We start from the raw sequence: 23,570 nt of genomic DNA on the forward strand, positions 1-23,570 counted from the left end.
CCGGACTCAACCAGATCCATTGCCCCAGGCTGGACGGGGTCCTTGAAGCAAAAGGTTGCAAGGAAGTTTTTTAAATATCAACAACTGTCCTTCACATCTCCAGGCTGCCCAACCGCCTAGAGACACAACAATCACCATACAGCCAACCTATTACCAGAACTGCAAATTGCCAACATCTTCTAGAGGCCCTTCCCCCATAACTCTCCTCTCCTGAAATACTCTGCTCTGCTGGAGGACTCCGCTCCTTCCTCTATAACTCTCCTCTCCTGAAATACTCTGCGCTGCTGGAGGACTCCGCTCCTTCCTCTATAACTCCTCTCCTGAAATACTCTGCTCTGCTGGAGGACTCCGCTCCTTCCTCTATAACTCTCCTCTCCTGAAATACTCTGCACTGCTGGAGGACTCCGCTCCTTCCTCTATAACTCCTCTCCTGAAATACTCTGCTCTGCTCTGCTGGAGGACTCCGCTCCTTCCTCTATAACTCCTCTCCTGAAATACTCTGCTCTGCTGGAGGACTCCTCTCCTTCCTCTGTAACTCTCCTCTCCTGAAATACTCTGCGCTGCTGGAGGACTCCTCTCCTTCCTCTATAACTCCTCTCCTGAAATACTCTGCGCTGCTGGAGGACTCCGCTCCTTCCTCTATAACTCTCCTCTCCTGAAATACTCTGCGCTGCTGGAGGACTCCGCTCCTTCCTCTATAACTCTCCTCTCCTGAAATACTCTGCGCTGCTGGAGGACTCCTCTCCTTCCTCTATAACTCTCCTCTCCTGAAATACTCTGCGCTGCTGGAGGACTCCGCTCCTTCCTCTATAACTCCTCTCCTGAAATACTCTGCGCTGCTGGAGGACTCCGCTCCTTCCTCTATAACTCCTCTCCTGAAATACTCTGCGCTGCTGGAGGACTCCGCTCCTTCCTCTATAACTCCTCTCCTGTAATACTCTGCACTGCTGGAGGACTCCGCTCCTTCCTCTATAACTCTCCTCTCCTGTAATACTCTGCTCTGCTGGAGGACTCCGCTCCTTCCTCTATAACTCTCCTCTCCTGTAATACTCTGCACTGCTGGAGGACTCCGCTCCTTCCTCTATAACTCTCCTCTCCTGAAATACTCTGCTCTGCTGGAGGACTCTGCTCCTTCCTCTATAACTCCTCTCCTGAAATACTCTGCACTGCTGGAGGACTCCGCTCCTTCCTCTATAACTCCTCTCCTGAAATACTCTGCTCTGCTGGAGGACTCCTCTCCTTCCTCTATAACTCTCCTCTCCTGAAATACTCTGCGCTGCTGGAGGACTCCGCTCCTTCCTCTATAACTCTCCTCTCCTGAAATACTCTGCTCTGCTGGAGGACTCCGCTCCTTCCTCTATAACTCCTCTCCTGTAATACTCTGCACTGCTGGAGGACTCTCCATAGAAAGGTTTTGTCTAGAGTTCTTCTAAGCCACGTTGATGAGGTCATCACAGATCCTTTGTCTTCGGTATTTCAGTGTCTTGTAGGATGAGTGGCGGCGTTGGAATGTCATCACAGACGCACAATCTGCTCACGTTTCGGTCTGACCAACCCAGTAGCTCAGATGTTCCTTCCCACAAAACTCACACCCTGTACTCTCACCGCCACACTCAGGTCACCTTCAGGGAAGGACCCAAAATATGACCTACGCCTTCTCAAAACAGCAGTTTCTGTTAGGTGCGGGACTTCAGTTCGCCATCTAGGCTGAGATGAGTCTGCTGCAGAAAACAGAAAGCATTTCCTCAGTCTCCTCCCCTCCCTTCATCGCTCAAATTGGACATTGTAATTTGTAGCAGGCAACAGCAGGAGGCTGATCTGTGTCAAGCATTTGCTCACGCTAAACGGGCACCAGGATTTACATGATTGCATCATGGCTGGGCCAGGATATCAGTCCAGGAAGTAGATGGTGACCCTGGCTGATGCCTGAACAAAGATGGCGCCGCCCTATATGAGAAAGAAACATTGAAAATAATTGTCAGGAGTATTGTTATCGCTGTAGGAGTTAATAAATACCTGTATGTGTTACACATTACCAGGGGCGGACCTACAACTCATGGGGCCCCCCGGGCAATAGGGGATCATGGGGCCCCTGTGTCCTTGCCCAAACTCAAAAAAGCCTATGAAAAAGGTACCAGGGGCATCTCATGGGGCCCCCTACTGACCCCGGGCCCTCGGGCAGTGCCCGAGTTTCCAAATGGTCAGTCCGCCCCTGCACATTACTTAGCTCCAGGGGCAGACTGACCATTCGAGCACTCGGGCACTGCCCGAGGGCCCGGGGTCAGTAGGGGGCCCCATGAGATGCCCCTGGTACCTTTCTATAGGTTTTTTTGAGTGTGGGCAAGAACACAGGGGCCCTATGATCCCCTATTGCCCGGGGGCCCCATGAGTTGTCAGTCCGCCCCTGCTTAGTTCCCTGCATTTAATATAATATGTGGTGCTAGGTCTACAGCTGCCACTAGGGGCGCCGTCTGCATAGAGTTTGCACGAGCTCCTTGTGTTTGTGTGGGATTCCTCCAGGTGTCTCCGCCAACACCAACACACGACTTCATTACCTTCGGCCTCTAATTGGCCGCATTGCATGTGCACAGGACTGCAGGAGGGACTTCCGTATCCACAATGCAGAATTAATTATTACATATGTACACGTGTGTCGGGCGATTAAACAGCTCGATAAAACACGGACCGCAGAGCGTGACCGGTGTGTCAACACGGCTGATCCGCTCCTTCCTTAAGGCAATCTCTGGAATTCCAAACAATGGAAGAATGTCTTCCTCTCGTGACTTTTAAAAAGGATCAGTAATGCTGGCAATAAAGAAGGAAGGGCGGTAACTACAGGTGAAACTGGAAAAATGAGAATCTGGTGCAAAAGTTCATTTATTTCAGTGCAGCAACTTAAAAGGTGAAACTAATATATGAGACTCATTACATGCAAAGCAAGATAGTTCAAGCCGTGATTTGTCATCATTGTGATGATTATGGCTTCCAGCTCATGAAAACCCCAAATCCACAATCTCAGAAAATGAGAATATTGTGAAAAGGTGGAATAATCTCGGCTCAAAGTGTCCCACTCTAATCAGCTAATGAAGCCATAACACCTGCAAAGGGTTCCTGAGCCTTTAAATGGTCTCTCAGTCTGGTTCAGTAGGAATCACAATCATGGGAAAGACTGCTGACCTGACACCATCGCTGACACCCTCCATAAGGAGGGAAAGCCTCAAAAGGTAATTACAAAAGAAGTTGGATGTTCCCAAAGTGCTGTATCAAAGCACATTAATAGAAAGTTATGTGGAAGGGAAAAGTGTGGAAGAAAAAGGTGCACAAGCAGCAGGGATGACCACAGCCTTGAGAGGACTGTCAGGAAAAGGCCATTCAAAAGTGTTGGGGACTTTCACAAGGAGTGGACTGAGGCTGGAGTCAGTGCATCAAGAGCCACCACACACAGACGGATCCTGGACATGGGCTTCAAATGTCGTATTCCTCTTGTCAAGCCCCTCCTGAACAACAAACAACATCAGAATCGTCTTACCTGGGCTAAAGAAAAACAGACCTGGTCTGCTGCTCAGTGGTCCAAAGTCCTCTTTTCTGATGAGAGCAACTTTTGCATCTCATTTGGAAACTAAGGACCCCGAGTAAGGAGGAAGAATGAAGAGGCCCAAGGACCCCGAGTATGGAGGAAGAATGGAGGGCCCAAGGACCCCGAGCATGGAGGAAGAATGGAGAGGCCTAAGGACCCCGAGTATGGAGGAAGAATGAAGAGGCCCAAGGACCCCGAGTATGGAGGAAGAATGGAGAGGCACAAGGACCCCGAGTATGGAGGAAGAATGGAGAAGCCCAAGGACCCCGAGTATGGAGGAAGAATGGAGGGCCCAAGGACCCCGAGTATGGAGGAAGAATGGAGAGGCCTAAGGACCCCGAGTATGGAGGAAGAATGGAGGGCCCAAGGACCCCGAGTATGGAGGAAGAATGGAGAGGCCCAAGGACCCCGAGTATGGAGGAAGAATGGAGAGGCCCAAGGACCCCGAGTATGGAGGAAGAAAGGAGAGGCACAAGGACCCCGAGTATGGAGGAAGAATGGAGAGGCCTAAGGACCCCGAGTATGGAGGAAGAATGGAGGGCCCAAGGACCCCTAGTATGGAGGAAGAATGGAGAGCCCCAAGGACCCCGAGTATGGAGGAAGAATGGAGAGGCCCAAGGACCCAGAGTATGGAGGAAGAATGGAGAGGCCCAAGGACCCCGAGTATGGAGGAAGAATGGAGAGGCCCAAGGACCCCGAGTATGGAGGAAGAAAGGAGAGGCCCAAGGACCCCGAGTATGGAGGAAGAATGGAGAGGCACAAGGACCCAGAGTATGGAGGAAGAATGGAGAGGCCCAAGGACCCCGAGTATGGAGGAAGAATGCAGAGGCCCAAGGACCCCGAGTGAATGAGTCTGGCAGCCGTATTCAGGATAGTCTGAAGCGGGGATAGCCAGCGGCGAGGCAGGCCAGTGAGGGGGGAGTTGCAGTAGTCGAGTCGTGATATGATGAGGGAGTGGATGAGCTGTTTAGTGGTTTCTGGGGTTAGGAACGTGCGGATTTTGGCGATGTTGCGGAGGTGGAGTCTGCACGAGTTAGTTAGTGATTGGACCTGGGGCTGGAAGGATAGGTTGGAGTCCAGAATGACACCAAGTACTCTGACCTGCGGGGCGGGTTTGATGGTGGCGTTGTTGGATGTGATGGAGAAGTCAATGAGGGGTGGGGCCTGGGCTGGGGGGGGGGAAGACAAGAAACTCGGTTTTGGAGATGTTCGGTTTAAGGAAGTGGAGCGACATCCAGTCTGATATGTCGCTCAGTAGGTGTGTGATTCGCGAGGAGACCGAGGGGGTGAGGTGGGGGGTTGAGAGATAGATTTGTGTGTCGTCGGCATAGAGGTGGTAGTTGAAGCCGTGAGAGTGTATGAGTTGGCCAAGGGAGGAGGTGTAGATGGAGAAGAGAAGGGGCCCGAGGACAGAGCCTTGAGGGACCCCAACAGAGAGGGGGAGGTGGTGGTGTTATAGGTAACGCTGAAAGAGCGTTGTGATAGGTAGGATGAAAGCCAGGAGAGAGCGGAATCTCTGAGGCCGAAGGAGTGGAGTTTTTTGAGGAGGAGGGGGTGGTCAACTGTGTCGAAGGCCGCAGAGAGGTCGAGGAGTAGGAGCACTGAATAGTGGCCATTAGCTTTGGCGGTTAGCAGGACGTTGGAGAGTTTGAGTAAGGCAGTTTCGGTGGAGTGTAGGGGACGGAAGCCGGACTGGAGGGGATCGAGGAGGTTGTTGTCGTTGAGGTGAGAGCTTAGGCTATATTCTCTCTGGGTCGAATGTTAATAAACTGAATCAAGAAAAATATTTAATTGTAGCCACTACATGGCGCTAATGATCTTAGGAAATAACTATTTAATATGATCATCTGCTATAGCTAGTGGGCGTAATGCAAAAAAGGGGAATGTTATTAGGCTATTTTCTGTCCAGGTCAAATGTTATTCATTCGTAAGAATGAACTGAATCTGGAAAAATATTGCATTATGGCCACTACATGGCACTGATAATCTTAGGAAATAACTATTCACTATGATCATCTGCTATATCTAGTGGGCATAATGCAAAAAAGGGCAAAATCGAATGTTATTAGGCTATTTTCTGTCCAGGTTGAATTTTATTCATGCATAAGAACAAACTGAATCAGGAAAATACTGCATTACGGCCACTACATGGCGCTAATGATCTTAGGAAATAACTATTATGATCATCTAATATATCTAGTGGGCATAATGCAAAAAAGACTAATTCAAATGTTATTAGGCTATTTTATCTCCAGGTCGAATGTTATTCATTCGTGAGAATAAACTGAATCAGGAAAAATATTGCATTACTGCCACTACATGGTGCTGATGATCTTAGGAAATAACTATTTAATATGATCATCAGCTCCATCTAGTGGCCATAATGCAAAAAGGGGCAAAATCGAATGTTATTAGGCTTTTTTCTATCCAGGTCGAATGTTATTTATTTGTGAGAATAAACTGAATAAGGAAAAGACCGCATAATAGCCACTAGATGGAGCTGATGATCACAGGAAATAAATATTTACTATGATCATCATCTCTATCTAGTGGCCATAATGTGGTACCACAGGCAAATGGCTGAAAGAGTCCCAGGGCTGGTACCACAGGCAAGTTGCTGGATGTGATCTCTAGGGTATTACCACAGGCAGACAGCAGGAGCAATCCCAGGGCTGGTACTACAGGGGATTAGTTGGAGGGATCTCTGGAGTGGTACCACAGGCAGGCAGCTGGAGGAGTCCCAAGACTGGTACCACAGGCCAGCGACCAGAAAGATCTCTGGAGTGGTACCACAGGTAGGTAGCTGAAGGGATACAAAGGCTGATACCATATGCAAGGAACTGAAGAAGTCCAAGGGCTGGTACCACAGGCAGGCGGCTGGAGGGATGCCAGAGCTGGTACCAAAAGTGGGTGGCTGGAGTAGTTCCAGGGCTGCTGGTACCACAGGTCAGTGGTTGGAGAAGTCTTAGGGTTTGTGCCACAGGCGAGTTGCAAGAAGGATCTCTGGAGTGGTACCACAGGTGGGCAGCTGGAGAAGTCCCAGGGCTGGTACCACAGGTGAGCAGTTGGAAGGGACCTCTGGAGTGGTACCAAAGGTGGGCAGCTGGAGCAGTCCCAGGGCTGGTACCACAGGTGAGCAGTTGGAAGGGACCTCTGAAGTGGTGCCACAGGTGGGCAGATGAAGGAATACCAGGGTTTATACCGCATACAAGGGACTGAAGAAGTCAAAGGGCTGGTACCACAGACTGATGACTGGAGGGATGCCTGAGCTGATACCAAAAGTGAACAGCTCAAGTAGTTTCAGGGCTGCTTACACCAAAAAGGAGCGGCTGGAGAGGTCTCGGGGCTGGTACCACTGGTAGGTAGCTGGAGAACTCTAGGTTTGCTACCGCAGGCGAGTGGCTAAAAGAGTCCCATTGCTGATACCACAAGTGAGTTGCTGGAGAAGTCCCATGGCTGGTACCACAGTTGAGCAGCCGGAGAAGTCCCATGGCTGGTACCACAGGTGAGCAGCCGGAGAAGTCCCATGGCTGGTACCACAGGTGAGCAGCCGGAGAAGTCCCATGGCTGGTACCACAGGTGAGCAGCCGGAGAAGGCCCATGGCTGGTACCACAGGTGAGCAGCCGGAGAAGGCCCATGGCTGGTACCACAGGTGAGCAGCCAGAGAAGGCCCATGGTTGGTACCACAGGTGAGCAGCCAGAGAAGGCCCATGGCTGGTACCACAGGTGAGCAACTGGAGAAGTCCCATGGCTGGTACCACAGGTGAGCAGCCGGAGAAGGCCCATGGCTGGTACCACAGGAGAGCAGCCGGAGAAGTCCCCTGGCTGGTACCACAGGTGAGCAGCCAGAGAAGTTCCATGGCTGGTACCACAGGAGAGTGCCTGGAATAGTCCCAGGGCTGCTATCACTACAGGTGGCTGGCTGGAGATGCAAGGCCACCCCACATGGACCCCAGTATTCTGGTAACAATTGGGCCTGTAGCTGGGTCTTCTGTAGAAGCTGCAAGTCATTGTGCTCCTGCCTGGCTGCCTGCAGGCACACTGTGACTAACAGATCCCGGTTCTTCCTGCCTGCAGCAGACTGATGACATCATCTCAGCCTAGGCTAAGTCACTGACTATCTTTTTAAATGATACAGTTGCTGTACAATGTGACATCAGCAACGTGTTTATACAGGCTTGTGAAGTTACTGACAGGTCCCCATTGGGTGCGATGTTCCTGCAGTGTCACCCGCACATTCTTTTGTCAGAACGTGGCCTGGAACCCGTGTCCCCGCCTAACAGAAACTACGATTTCAGGGCAGGTGTGGGCCATAGTTCGGCCTCCTCCCCAGAGGCCATCTGACAGTATTGCACAAACAGGGTGTGTTTTGAGGAACAAACATCTGATCTACACAAATTAGCCCCTGTAGCCTCTCACCTTACTACAAAGTTACAATGTACAGTCTGAGTGATCATGGGGGGGGGGGACTGAGGAAATGCTTCTTCGTGCCTGCAGCAGACTGATGACATCTCAGCTTAGGCATAGGCACCGAGTGGAGCTCAAGGATGGATAGGAAGTCAGTTGAGCATGGAGAAAAATGCTTCTTCCCCAGGATCCTTTGAGGATCTGAAGCGAACATTTCTGTGAACGGAGTTACTCTTCGAGGACAATGGTGTCCTATGTGGCGCGTTCACGGATCATCGGCGAGACCTGTCACTACCACAATCTCAGTAAATATTTGCCTGCCGATAAGGAGGAGGCACGAGGCACTTTCACCCACATTTACAGGAGGATCAACAGAAACTGCAAACTGGTTGAGCGACCTGGGAGTTATTTGAAGAATCTCGGTAGCAATCTGTCCCGTCTTCCCCCGACATTTCCTCTCATGGGTTTGGTAAGGGCTGCATCACCTCGAGGCATGGGTGCTCCAGCGAAAATTGCTTCTGGAAACAGGTGCAGGTTGTCTATAGACAATGGTTACTATGTAGCACCGGCCTCCATTATAGCAACAAGCCTTGGCCACCCTGGGTCATCCTGTTCAGGACTGACCATTTAGGCACTCGGGCACTGCCCAAGGGCCCAGGGTCAGTAGGGGGCCCCATGAGGTGCCCCTGGTAGCTTTCATAAGCTTTTTTTGGGTGTGGTTTGAGTGTGGGTGAGGACACAGGGGCCCCATGATTTCCTGTTGCCCGGGGGCCCCATGAGTTGTTAGTCCACCCCTGATCCTGTTCTGTGAGCCCCTTCATGCCACCTCCTGGCGTCCCTTTAAGTGTGCTTTAATGCAGGGAGGCATGTGGCTTCCTGATCACATGACTGCTGTAACTGTCTTTCACAGCGGTCACATGATCAGGAGCCCTTTCCATTGGCTCTTGACTTTATGACCTGCGGCCGCCATTAACTCATGTGTGCGGCGGCTACGCATTGATCTCCCTAGTGGGGACAAAGATGGCAACAAAAAGCCTGAGAATGGAATAAGAGCTCAACATGAATATTCTTAGAATCCAAGCATTTTTTAAATTAATTTGGACGAGTTTCAGGGGCCGGCACTCCCCTTCATCAGGGCTACAACACACAAAGAAACGAATAAAGGGCCCATAAGGGCCAGCAATAAAAAAAAAAGGCTTGGGAATCTAATACGACTGTCAGGGTCCTGTCCACGGTAGAAGTTCTGGAAGATCTGGCATTTCTGCCAGTACTCTGCATGGCCGCAGAAGGACACATCAGCCTCAGTTTAGTGCCAGACAGCCTTTATAAAGAGGCTCATCACTTCTTCAAGTTGCTGGATGATCTCTAGTTCCCCGTGCCCTGTTCCTGTTTCCTGTGACTTTGACCCGTGATTTCCTGTTACCGACTCGGCTTGCTCCTGGACCTGTCTACTCTGCTTTACCCCTGATCTGACCTCGGCCTTGCTTACGGATACTCTCTCTCTCTCGCGCGCCCCCCTGTGTATGACCTCGGCTATCCCATCTGACTACGTCTGCTCTGATTCCCATCTGATACCTGACCTTGGCTTGAACCGACTACCCAGTAAACATCCAAATCCCGGAAGGGCTTGCATACCACGCACAGGCGCCTCCTGTCTGCAGACCTATCTCCGTGCACCAGCTGTGCTTCTGAGTGGACCACCAACCAGCACTCCTACAGGTGACCTGTGCAACTTTGGGCCTGACTCCCGCTGTTCCACTCTCAGGGGAGTCCGGAACTTAGCCTCAAGGGAAGCCCTCTCCCCATTGGCCTCCATCACCAGGTACGTGATAGTAACGTAAGAGCACCATGCGAAAATTCTTAGCGTCCAAGCATTTTTTAATTTAATTTGTTACCAACGCGTTTCAGTAGCCTGCACTAACCTCCATCAGGGCTACAAGTCCCAAAGAGAAGAATGAAGGACCAAAGCTTCCATATGATAAAGACAGTAATAAAAACCTTGAGAATATAATAAGAGCACAAAACCAATCATCTCAGTGCCCAGGCGGTTTTTAATTAATTTGCAGCCAATGCATTTCAGGGGCCTGCACTTCCCTTCATCAGGCCTACATCCCAGAAAAAAAAACAAAAGTGTAAAGGGTCTATTTGATAAGGGTCAGCGGTATAATTCTTGAGAATGTAATAAGAGCGCCACGTAAATATTCGTAGAGTCCAAGCTTTTTTTTTATTAATTTGTGTCCAACGTGTTTCGGGGCCTGCATTCCCCTTTCATCAGCACTACAAGACTCAAAGAGAAGAACAAAAAAACAAAGGGTCCATATGATAAGAGCCAGCGATAAAATTTTTGAGAATGTAATAAGAGCACCACGCAAATTTTCCTAGAGTCCAAGCTTTTTTTTTATTAATTTGTGTCTGACGTGTTTCGGGGCCTGCACTCCCCTTTCATCAGCACTACAAGACTCGAAGAGAAGAACAAAGGGTCCATATGATAAAGACAACAATAAAAACATTGGGAATGTAGTAGGAACCCTAAACCAAGCACCTTTTAATGAATTCCTATTAGAGTAGGATAAAACAATCAACGCGTTTCAGAGGTCCTGGCACTCCCCCCTTTATAAAGACTACAACACACAAAAAGAAGAACAAAAAGGTCTACGTAATTAGGGCCAGCAATAAAAACTATGAGAACGTAATAAGAGACCCACGTAAATATTCATCCAAGCTATTTTTAATTAACTTGTGTCCGACGTGTTTCGGGGGCCTGCACTCCCCTTTTATCAGCACTAGAAGACTCAAAGAGGAGAACAAACAAAAACAAAACAAAAGTGCAAAGGGTCACGTAAATTTCCCTTGAGTCCAAGCTTTTTTTGATTAATTTTTGTCCAACGTGTTTCGGGGGCCTTCACTCCCCTTTCATCAGCACTACAAGACTCAAAGAGAAGAACAAAAGAACAAAGGGTGTATATGATAAAGACAACAATAAAAACATTGGGAATGTAGTAGGAACACTAAACCAAGCACCCTAGCGGTTTTAATGAATTCCTTAGAGTAGGATAAAACAATCAATGCGTTTCAGAGGTCCTGGCACTCCCCCCTTTATAAAAACTACAATAAACAAAGAGGAGAACAAAAAGGTCTATATGATTAGGGCCAGCCATAAAAATGATGAGAACGTAATAAGAGCGCCACGTAAATATTCTTAGAGTCCAAGCTTTTTTTAATTAATTTGTGTCCGACGTGTTTCGGGGGCCTGCACTCCCCTTTCATCAGCACTACAAGACTCAAAGAGGAGAACAAACAAAAACAAAAGTGCAAAGGGTCTATATGATAAGAGCCAGCAATAAAAACTATGAGAACATAATAAGAGCGCCACGTAAATATTCTTGTGGTCAAAGCTTTTTTTAATTAATTTATGTCCGACGTGTTTCGGGGGCCTGCACTCCCCTTTCATCAGCACTACAAGACTCAAAGAGAAGAACAAACAAAAACAAAACAAAAGTGCAAAGGGTCTATATGATAAGAGCCAGCAATAAAAACTATGAGAACGTAATAAGAGCGCCACATAAATATTCTTGGGGTCAAAGCTTTTTTTAATTAATTTGTGTCTGACGTGTTTCGGGGCCTGCACTCCTCTTTCATCAGCACTACAAGACTCGAAGAGAAGAACAAAGGGTCCATATGATAAAGACAACAATAAAAACATTGGGAATGTAGTAGGAACACTAAACCAAGCACCCTAGCGGTTTTAATGAATTCCTATTAGAGTAGGATAAAGCAATCAACGCGTTTCAGAGGTCCTGGCACTCCCCCCTTTATAAAGACTACAACACACAAAAAGAAGAACAAAAAGGTCTATGTAATTAGGGCCAGCAATAAAAACTATGAGAACGTAATAAGAGACCCACGTAAATAATCGTCCAAGCTATTTTTAATTAATTTGTGTCCGACGTGTTTTGGGGGCCTGCACTCCCCTTTCATCAGCACTACAAGACTCAAAGAGGAGAATAAACAAAAACAAAAAAAAAGTGCAAAGGGTCTATATGATAAGAGCCAGCGATAAAATTTTTGAGAATGTAATAAGAGCGCCACGTAAATTTCCCTTGAGTCCAAGCTTTTTTTTTATTAATTTGTGTCCAACGTGTTTCGGGGGCCTGTACTCCCCTTTCATCAGCACTACAAGACTCAAAGAGAAGAACAAAAGAACAAAGAGTCCATATGATAAAGACAACAATAAAAACATTGGGAATGTAGTAGGAACACTAAACCAAGCACCCTAGCGGTTTTAATGAATTCCTCTTAGAGTAGGATAAAACAATCAATGCATTTCAGAGGTCCTGGCACTCCCCCCTTTATAAAGACTACAATAAACAAAGAGGAGAACAAAAAGGTCTATATGATTAGGGCCAGCAATAAATACTATGAGAATGTAATAAGAGACCCACGTAAATATTCATCCAAGCTATTTTTAATTAATCTGTGTCCGACGTGTTTCAGGGGCCTGCACTCCCCTTTTATCAGCACTACAAGACTCAAAGAGAAGAACAAAAGAACAAAGGGTGCATATAATAAAGACAACAATAAAAACATTGGGAATGTAGTAGGAACACTAAACCAAGCACCCTAGCAGCTTTAATGAATTCATATTAGAGTAGGATAAAACACAACGTGTTTCAGAGGTCCTGGCACTGCCCCCTTTATAAAGACTACAACAAAGAGGAGAACAAAAAGGTCTATATGATTAGGGCCAGCAATAAATACTATGAGAACGTAATAAGAGTGCCATGTAAATATGCGTAGAGTCCAAGCTTTTTTTAATGAATTTGTGTCTGACGTGTTTCAGGGGCCTGCACTCCCCTTTTATCAGCACTACAAGACTCAAAGAGGAGAACAAAGAAAAACAAAACAAAAGTGCAAAGGGTCTATATGATAAGAGCCAGCAATAAAAACTATGAGAACATAATAAGAGCGCCACGTAAATATTCTTGGGGTCAAAGCTTTTTTTAATTAATTTATGTCCGACGTGTTTCGGGGGCCTGCACTCCCCTTTCATCAGCACTACAAGACTCAAATATAAGAACAAACAAAAACAAAACAAAAGTGCAAAGGGTCTATATGATAAGAGCCAGCAATAAAATTTTTGAGAATGTAATAAGAGCACCACGCAAATTTTCCTAGAGTCCAAGCTTTTTTTTTTATTAATTTGTGTCTGACGTGTTTCGGGGCCTGCACTCCCCTTTCATCAGCACTACAAGACTCAAAGAGAAGAACAAAGGGTCCATGTGATAAAGACAACAATAAATAAATTGGAAATGTAGTAGGAACACTAAACCAAGCACCCTAGCGGTTTTAATGAATTCCAATTAGAGTAGGATAAAACAATCAACGCATTTCAGAGGTCCTGGCACTCCCCCCTTTATAAAGACTACAACACACAAAAAGAAGAACAAAAAGGTCTATGTAATTAGGGCCAGCAATAAAAACCTTTAGAACGTAATAAGATACCCACGTAAAGATTTGTCCAAGCTATTTTTAATTAATTTGTGTCCGACGTGTTTCGGGGGCCTGCACTCCCCTTTTATCAGCACTAGAAGACTCAAAGAGGAGAACAAACAAAAACAAAACAAAAGTGCAAAAGATCTATATGATAAGAGCCAGTGATAAAATTTTTGAGAATGTTTTAAGAGCGCCACGTAAATTTCCCTTGAGTCCAAGCTTTTTTTGTCCAACGTGTTTCGGGGGCCTTCACTCCCCTTTCATCAGCACTACAAGACTCAAAGAGAAGAACAAAAGAACAAAGGATGCATATGATATAGACAACAATAAAAACATTGGGAATGTAGTAGGACCACTAAAGCAAGCACCCTAGAGGTTTTAATGAATTCCTATTAGAGTAGGATAAAACAATCAACGCGTTTCAGAGGTCCTGGCACTCCCCCCTTTATAAAGACTACAACACACAAAAAGAAGAACAAAAAGGTCTATATGATTAGGGCCAGCTATAAAAACGATGAGAATGTAACAAGATCGCCACCTAAATATTCATAGAGTCCAAGCTTTTTTAAATTAATTTGTGTCCGGCGCGTTTCGGGGGCCTGCACTCCCCTTTTATCAGCACTGCAAGACTCAAAGAGAAGAACAAAAAGATCTTCATGATTAGTGCCAGGAATGAAAACTATGAGAAGGTAATAAGAGCGCCACGTAAATATTCTTAGGGTCCAAACTTTTTAAAATTAATTTGTATCCGGCGTGTTTCGGGGGCCTGCACTCCCCTTTTATCAGCACTACAAGATCAAAGAGAAGAACAAAATGATCTATATGATTAAGGCCAGCAATAAAAACTATGAGAACGTAAAAGAGCTCCACGTAAATATTCTTAGGGTCTAAACTTTTTAAAATTAATTTGTATAGGACGAGTTTCGGGGGTCTGCACTCTCCTTTTATCAGCACTACAAGACTCAAAGAGAAGAACAAAAAGATCTATATAATTAGGGCCAGGAATAAAAACTATGAGAACGTAATAAGAGCTCCACATAAATATTCTTAGGGTCCAAACTTTTTTAAATTAATTTGTATCCGACGTGTTTCGGGGCCTGCACTCACCTTTCTTCAGGGCTGCATAACCAAAAGAGAAGAATAAAAGATAAAAGTGTCTTAATGATAAAGACAGTAATAAAAGCACGGAGAATGTAATAGGAGCACAAAACCAAGTGTCCAAACGGTTTTTAATTACTTCATATAAGCGTAGGATAAAACAATCAATGCGTTTAGAGGCCTCGGCACTCCTCCTTCAAAAGGGCTACAACATTAAAAAAAAAAAAAAGAACAATGGTGTCTATATAATAAAGACACACAATAGAAACGTGAGAATGTAATAAGGACACTAAACCAATAATTGCTGACTCCAAGCATTTGTACCAATGATCCACTCTTGCCTCCCAGGTCTGCTACCTGGAGAGGACGTGAGTCGAGGAATCCTTGGTCTGCCGCCTGTGGAATGAGGGTCAAGTTGAAGGAGAGCCCGGCTTAGAAGATACAATATTATTGGATTACGGAAGTGTATTTTGCTCTGTCCAATCACCATCCACCTCCGCTGCATGGGGAAGAAGAGTCCTGCTTAGTCAATTGCCTGGCTGGGTTTAAGGTTCGCAAGTGGCCTACTGAATCTCCATTAGCGTGTGGCCTAGGTTAAAGGTGATGCACGTTATTTTTGAGTAGGGAACATTTTTGCTACTGTTTTTGGATACCCTGCACCCAGTGGTGTATTTAGGTTTCGTGCTGCCCTAGGCAACACAAAAATGGGCACCCCCACCACCATGGAGAGACCCTGACACCAACCAACACCCCCTCCCCCATGAAGTTGAAGAGAGCCTGACATTGACCAACAACACCCCAGACTCCCCCCACCCCCACCCAAGTAGCCTTCCACTGCTACCGCCCCCCATACACTGGCAACCCCACCCTGGCGAGAGATAGACACTCACCTTCACAGCTCCGGACATCCCCAGGAACAAGAGTCAGGCTCTGCATACACCATCAAGAAGCCCGCAACCTCTCTCAGATCCCACTTGGTCCCCATGCTGCGTGTGTTTCTTCTTCCATTCCTTCTTTTGGGGGCCAGCACTGCCCCCCTGAAAAATTCTGCTGCCCCCCCTGAAAATTGCCACCCTGGGCAAATGCCTTGTTTGCCTTGTGGTAAATACGCCTCTGCCTGCACCCACTCTCTTCTGGACAACCGAGCCAATAAATTAGCAAAAAGAAGATTAATGGAGGGTTGCCCTTGGTGGTTGGTGAGCGTCTGAGTGCAGCTACAAGCCAAATCACCAGTAAAAAGGCTAGGAGGACCTCTAAAAAATCCAGGCAGCTTTTGGTTCATTACATATATACAGTATATATACCCAATCGAAAGAAACTTTCTCAAACGCCAAGACACTGGTCCTATGATCTCCCCAATGGTGTCACTACCACTGGTCCTCTGTATTGTCCTAGCCATTGGTACTCTCAATGAGTTATCCGCATCGATGATAGTGTTGCCCGAAACTGAATTAAGATACTTTTAATAAAATGTCACATTGAAATTTACTTGTACTGCAGACAGAAACTGACACAGTTGAAAATGTAGAAATTTACCCGGCAAATCAAGAGAAACTTCTAGAAACCCTTCAAAAATGCCTGTCCTGCCCTCAAGGCCAGGAGGTCCGATCTTGACATATGTTCTAAACAAGACAGATATTTCGTGTTTCTGGATCGGTCTGGCTATTTCTGCATACTCAAAGAAAGCACTTTGAGCTTTGCTGTGACTTCACTTATTTTGAAAAATGCTGTATCAGGTTATTTGTTGAGGAACAGCAACACTCCCAGAAGAACTATAGCTTGACACCTTATAAAGCTCTGGTGTCCAACCTCAGCCTCAGACCCAAGCAGTAAGTAGTGGGAGCATTGATTCGTAAAAGAGGTCTTTATTAACAATGATCTCTAGTGGTCTTGTGTAACATGTCCTTGTCTCTGACTGCCTTCTACAACATGACTTCAGTCTGCAGATATTCCTGTAGAACAGTCTTTGACCATTGCTTCACCCATTCTCAACCAGGTGTCCTTGGAACTCTAGGGTTCCTCAAAAGATTGCCAGTTGTTTGAGCAGTGGCTGATTGACCTTCCATCTGATGGTGCCTACATAGTTTCGGGGCCAACGCCACATGGCAGAGCCAGCAACATGATACTAATAATCTTTTCAGCTGTCTGTAAGGAGAACAATCTTCCCACTGGCCACCAATGTAAGGAGCATTCTTTCTACTGATCACCAATGTAAGGAGCATTCTTACTACTGTCCACCAATGTAAGGAGCATTCTGCCCACTGGCCACCAATGTAAGGAGCATTCTTTCTACTGATCACCAATGTAAGGTGCATTCTTCCCACTGACCACCAATGTAAGGAGCATTCTTCTCACTGATCACCAATGTAAGGAGCATTCTTCCTACTGACCACCAATATAAGGAGCATTCTTCCCACTGACCACCAATGTAAGGAGCATTCTTCCTACTGACCACCAATATAAGGAGCATTCTTCCTACTGACCACCAGTATAAGGAACATTCTTCCCACTGACCACCAATGTAAGGTGCATTCTTCCCACTGACCCCCAATGTAAGGGACATTCTTCCCACTGACCACCAATGTAAGGGACATTCTTCCCACTGACCGCCAATGTAAGGGACATTCTTCCCACTGATCACCAATGTAAGGAGCATTCTTTCTACTGTTCACCAATGTAAGGGACATTCTTCCCACTGACCACCAATGTAAGGAGCATTCTTTCTACTGACCACCAATGTAAGGAGCATTCTTACTACTGAACACCAATGTAAGGAGCATTCTTACTACTGAACACCAATGTAAGGAGCATTCTTACTACTGAACACCAATGTAAGGAGCATTCTTACTACTGAACACCAATGTAAGGGACATTCTTCCCACTGATCACCAATGTAAGGGACATTCTTCCCACTGATCACCAATGTAAGGAGCATTTTTCCCACTGACCACCAATGTAAGGAACATTCTTCCCACTGACCACCAATGTAAGACGCATTCTTTCTACTGACCTCCAATGTAAGGGACATTCTTCCCACTGACCACCAATGTAAAGAGCATTTTTCCCACTGGCCACCAATGAACTTGTTTTAGGAGGGTTCCCAGAAGACCTGATTATTTCAAGGCTTCCTCTGAAGTAAAAAGGTTGATAAAGGTTGCTCTAGTAAGTTTTTTTCAGTAATAGATTATATGTGGCCCTTTCGAGACATCAGGGGCCACATTTGAGGCCCCCTATACATTGTCAGTTGAGAACCACTGTTATAGTACGTGTCTGGTCTGACATACACATGACACCACTAATTTTCCACTTTCCAAGGATTCATTGTACACAAATGTCCATAAAGCACATGTTCAAGCAACTAATCAAAACAGTTGTTAAAATGCCTATAACGTTTTATTGATGATGGCTCTAAGGAAATGTGAGTCACTTTTAGGCATGCTGAAGTGCAGCCAGCTTTGGGACAAAGGGATTGATTCGTCAAACTGCAATAGCACAAGGGTGTATTTATTTAAAAAAAAAAAATGCATAGCTATTCATCCAGCCAAACCGCTGGTACATTCATTTTCTGCAAATGGAGCAAAATTGAATGTTCTCAGGCTCTTTCCTCTACAGGTCAAATGTTATTCATACATAAAAAATAGAGTGGTTTGGGAAAATACCGCATTAGAATCTCTAGGGGGAGCTGAGGATCATAGGAAGTAACTATGAGCCTCAATGCCATCTAGTGGCCATAGTGCAGTATTTTCCAGAACCATTTGTGAATGAATAACTTTTGACCTGTAGCGGAAATGAAGGAAGATGAACGTTCGATTTTGTTCTGTCCGGCATGATAGAGAGTTTCCAACACAGATGCTCAGGATTTTGTTCCTTTGGGGCTCATTCACACCAGCAGCATGGGGCTGTCCAGCCTTGTGTTACCCAATCAGGCCCCAATTCAAGAACCTAGCAGTCTGCCTTACGTCCTATGGGTCCAGTTTACACCAGCGACCTGTGTTCATGTACCAGCATACAGCGAGCAAATATCAAACAAACAGTTAAAAATGGATTGCAGCACAGTGCAAGGTAAAAAAAAACGCATGTTACATCCAGACTAATGTACTATCGTGTGAACTAGCCCATATACAGACTGTTGTCACTTCCCATACACAACCTGATAGCTGCAAGTTCAGTGTTATGCAGCATTGTGTCCAACCATAGTGCAGGTAATCAGTAACTACAATTCTATAAAGACGGGAAGAAATGGGGACAGAAACAGAAACTGCTGGAATAGAGATTGATACCTGTACACTAGGACATGACTGTGTTAAATAAAATGTAGAATACATACAGGTGAAACTCAAAAAATTAGAATATGGTGCATCCATTCATTTATTTCAGTGCAGCAACTTAAAAGGTGAAACTAATATATGAGACTCATTACATGCAAAGCAAGATAGTTCAAGCCGTGATTTGTCATCATTGTGATGATTATGGCTTACAGCTCATGAAAACCCCAAATCCACAATCTCAGAAAATGAGAATATTGTGAAAAGGTGGAATAATCTCGGCTCAAAGTGTCCCACTCTAATCAGCTCATTCAGCCATAACACCTGCAAAGGGTTCCTGAGCCTTTAAATGGTCTCTCAGTCTGGTTCAGTAGGAATCACAATCGTGGGAAAGACTGCTGACCTGACACCATCATTGACACCCTCCATAAGGAGGGAAAGCCTCAAAAGGGAATTGCAAAAGAAGTTGGATGTTCCCAAAGTGCTGTATCAAAGCATATTAATAGAAAGTTATGTGGAAGGGAAAAGTGTGGAAGAAAAAGGCGCACAAGCCGCAGGGATGACCGCAGCCTGGAGAGGATTGTCAGGAAAAGGCCATTCAAAAGTGTTGGGGACTTTCACAAGGAGTGGACTGAGGCTGGAGTCAGTGCATCAAGAGCCACCACATACAGACGGATCCTGGACATGGGCTTCAAATGTCGTATTCCTCTTGTCAAGCCGCTCCTGAACAACAAACAACGCCAGAAGCGTCTTACCTGGGCTAAAGAAAAACAGACCTGGTCTGGTGCTCAGTGGTCCAAAGTCCTCTTTTCTGATGAGAGCAACTTTTGCATCTCATTTGGAAACCAAGGACCCCGAGTATGGAGGAAGAATGGAGAGGCCCAAGGACCCGGAGTATGGAGGAAGAATGGAGAGGCCCAAGGACCCAGAGTATGGAGGAAGAATGGAGAGGCCCAAGGACCCCGAGTATGTAGGAAGAATGCAGAGGCACAAGGACCCCAAGTATGGACGAAGAATGGAGAGGCACAAGGACCCCGAGTATGGAGGAAGAATGGAGAGGCCCAAGGACCCCGAGTATGGAGGAAGAATGGAGAGGCCCAAGGACCCCGAGTATGGAGGAAGAATGGAGAGGCCCAAGGACCCCCAGGTATGGAGGAAGAATGGAGAGGCACAAGGACCCCGAGTATGGAGGAAGAATGGAGAGGCACAAGGACCCAGAGTATGGAGGAAGAATGGAGAGGCCCAAGGACCCCGAGTATGGAGGAAGAATGGAGAGGCCCAAGGACCCCGAGTATGGAGGAAGAATGGAGAGGCCCAAGGACCCAGAGTATGGAGGAAGAATAGAGAGGCACAAGGACCCGGAGTATGGAGGAAGAATGGAGAGGCCCAAGGACCCCGAGTATGGAGGAAGAATGGAGAGGCCCAAGGACCCCGAGTATGGAGGAAGAATGGAGAGGCCCAAGGACCCCGAGTATGGAGGAAGAATGGAGAGGCACACACTGCAAGATGCTTGAAGTCCAGTGTGAAGTTTCCACAGTCTGTGTTGATTTGGGGAGCCACGTCATCTGCTGGTGTTGGTCCACTGTGCTTCATTAAGTCCAGGGTCACCGCAGCCGTCTACCAGGAGATTTTGGAGCACTTCATGCTTCCTTCCGCAGACGAGATTTATGGGGATGCTGACTTCATTTTCCAGCAGGACTTGGCTCCGCCCACACTGCCAAAAGCACCAAAACCTGGTTCAATGACAGTGGGATTACTGTGCTTGATTGGCCAGCAAACTCGCCTGACCTGAACCCCATAGAGAATCTATGGGGCATTGCCAAGAGAAAGATGAGAGACATGAGACCGAACAATGCAGAAGAGCTGAAGGCCGCTATTGAAGCATCCTGGTCTTCCATAACACCTCAGCAGTGCCACAGGCTGATAGCTTCCATGCCACGCCGCATTGAGGCCGTAATTGCTGCAAAAGGGGCCCAAACCAAGTACTGAGTACATATGCATGCTTCTACTTTTCAGAGGTCCGATATTGTTCTATGTACAATCCGTGTTTTATTGATTGCATGGAATATTCTCATTTTCTGAGATTGTGGATTTGGGGTTTTCATGAGCTGTAAGCCATAATCATCACAATGATGACAAATCACGGCTTGAACTATCTTGCTTTGCATGTAATGAGTCTCATATATTAGTTTCACCTTTTAAGTTGCTGCACTGAAATAAATGAACTTTTGCACCATATTCTAATTTTTCGAGTTTCACCTGTATAAGGGATTTAATACACTGACACTTGGGGCCCAGAACAATGACACACTGACACTTGGGGTCCCAGAACAATGACACACTGACACTTGGGGGTCCCAGAACAATGACTCACTGACACTTGGGGGTCCCAGAACAATGACTCACTGACATTTGTGGGTCCCAGAACACTGACACCCTGACAGTTGGGGTCCCAGAACAATGACACACTGACACCTGGTCGTCCAGAAGAATGATACACTGATACTTGGGGGTCCAGAACAATGAGACCTTGACACTTGGGAGTCCTTACCAATAACACCCTGACACTTAGGGGTGCAGAACAATGACACACTGACAGTTGGGGTCCCAGAACAATGACACACTGACACCTGGTCCTCCAGAACAATGACACACTGACACACTGACACTTGGGGTCCCAGAACAATGACACACTGACAGTTAGGGGTGCAGAACAATGACACACTGACACTTGGGGGTCCTGAACAATGGCACATTGACATGTGGGGGTCCAGAACAATGACACTCTGATACTTGGGGGTTCAGAACAATGACACTCTGATACTTGGGGGTTCAGAACAATTACACACTGAAACTTGGGGGTCCAGAACAATGAAACATTGACACTTGGGGGTCCTGAACAATAACACATTGACATCTGGGGGTCCAGAACAATGACACTTTGATACTTGGGGGTTCAGAACAATGACACTCTGATACTTGGGGATCCAGAAAATGACACACTGACACTTGGCAGATCTAAGACAATGACACACTGACACTTGGGGGCCCCAGAATAATGACACACTGACACTTGAGGGCCCCAGAATAATGACGCACTGACACTTGGGGGTCCCAGAACAATGACACTCTGACACTTGGGGGCCCCAGAATAATGACGCACTGACACTTGGGGGTCCCAGAACAATGACACACTGACACTTGGGGGCCCCAGAATAATGACACACTGAAACTTGGGGGTCCAGAACAATGACACACTGACACTTGGCGGATCTAAGACAATGACACCCTGACACTTGGCGGATCTAAGACAATGACACCCTGACACTTGGGGGTCCTAAAACAATGACACACTGACACTTGGGGGTCCAGAACAATGACACACTGACACTTGGGGGTCCAGGACTATGACGGACAGATCCAATGGACCTATACTGCCAATGCAGTCAATGACCTGTCCTACCAGATTGCACCTTTAGCTCTCTCATATATGAAAGTCAAAAAATGTCAGCACACAAAACAATCCTACCTGGCATGACTCCCAGCACAATCAGCGAGGCCACCCATAGGTTAGTCATGGTGGTCCTAGAGGACTCGGATACTCCAGGCGGTGCAGTCCTCCCAGGCAGTCGTTCTGTCAGATCTGGCTGTGTGTGATGAGACCTCACCTAGAGAAACCTGCAGTCCATCCAGAAGTTGTAGAACTTGTGCTGCCGGTTCTATGTTGTGATGGAACACACACGACACACCTGTACTCCGAGAAGGAGTGACGTGAAAATATTCCCCCGTGCCAGGAGACACCCATAGAGGATGTTTTTGGCTCCCTTGACTCTTGTTTATTCTTACCTATATAGTGGTGTCATTTCCTTTTTAGTTTTGGATAGAGCTTGGTGCTCTTGAATTCCACCACAACACAGAACCTCTGCCAACACTGAGACAGAACAGGAAATGAGAAGAAATCTCCTCTATGGGGACACAGGCAGCATACGTTCGAGCCCTTCCCTACTCAAAACATGAAAATAAAAACACTGCAAACCATATCCTTGTTGAACTGCTGAGATAAACCTATATGTGAGATAAACCACCCAAAATGAAAGATGAATGGACTGATAGCAGAGAGACAGCCACTGATGAGCCTAACTATAAAGCAGCAAGTACTGAGAGCAAGGAACTTTTCTTCCCATTCCTATATGTTTTTTTGGACTTATTTGGTGAAATTATATCATATAAAATATACAATAAAACTTTTTTATGATTTCTTTAAAAGAGTTTCTCATTTTTTTATCTTTCATATTTAGAAACATACAACTTCCATTCCAGATATGGCCATTCTATTTATTATTCTCAAGGAATTGGCTGTTTCTTATACATATGTTATAGTGCGGTCAGCAACAGTCTAGTCCAGGGGCGGACTGACAACTCATGGGGCCCCCGGGCAATAGGGGATCATGGGGCCCCTGTGTCCTCGCCCACACTAAAACTACACCCAAAAAAGCCTATGAAAGGTTCCAGGGGCATCTCATGAGGCCCCTTACTGATTCCGGGCCCTCGGGCAGTGCCCGAGTTTCCAAATGGTCAGTCCGCCCCTGGTCTAGTCGTGGTATACCCATTGATCACTTCCATGTGAAAGCTAGATCATGACCCCGTCAGGCCTTCCTTTGTGGTCCACTGCAGAGCTACCAGCAACACACAGCCTCCCCATTCATCCCCCACCCTATGTGACTTCATC

At 46.5% G+C, this 23,570-nt stretch overlaps 1 protein-coding gene across 1 annotated transcript in view; it reads right to left on the bottom strand.

The window, feature by feature from the left end:
- LOC149439183 (coxsackievirus and adenovirus receptor-like) overlaps positions 1-22,557 on the bottom strand; it is a 44,426-nt gene extending 21,869 nt beyond the window's left edge. The window contains exon 1 of the mRNA XM_089659376.1: positions 22,371-22,557. Coding sequence (XP_089515502.1) covers positions 22,371-22,419 — 49 coding nt within the window. The 5' untranslated portion in view covers positions 22,420-22,557. The remainder of the gene's footprint in view (positions 1-22,370) is intronic.
- Between the last annotated feature and the right edge of the window lie 1,013 nt (positions 22,558-23,570).

This window comes from Staurois parvus, unplaced genomic scaffold, assembly GCF_062004578.1.
Source record: "Staurois parvus isolate SC_StPar_1 unplaced genomic scaffold, SC_StPar_1.0 ptg001150l, whole genome shotgun sequence".
Taxonomy (NCBI): Eukaryota; Metazoa; Chordata; class Amphibia; order Anura; family Ranidae; genus Staurois; species Staurois parvus.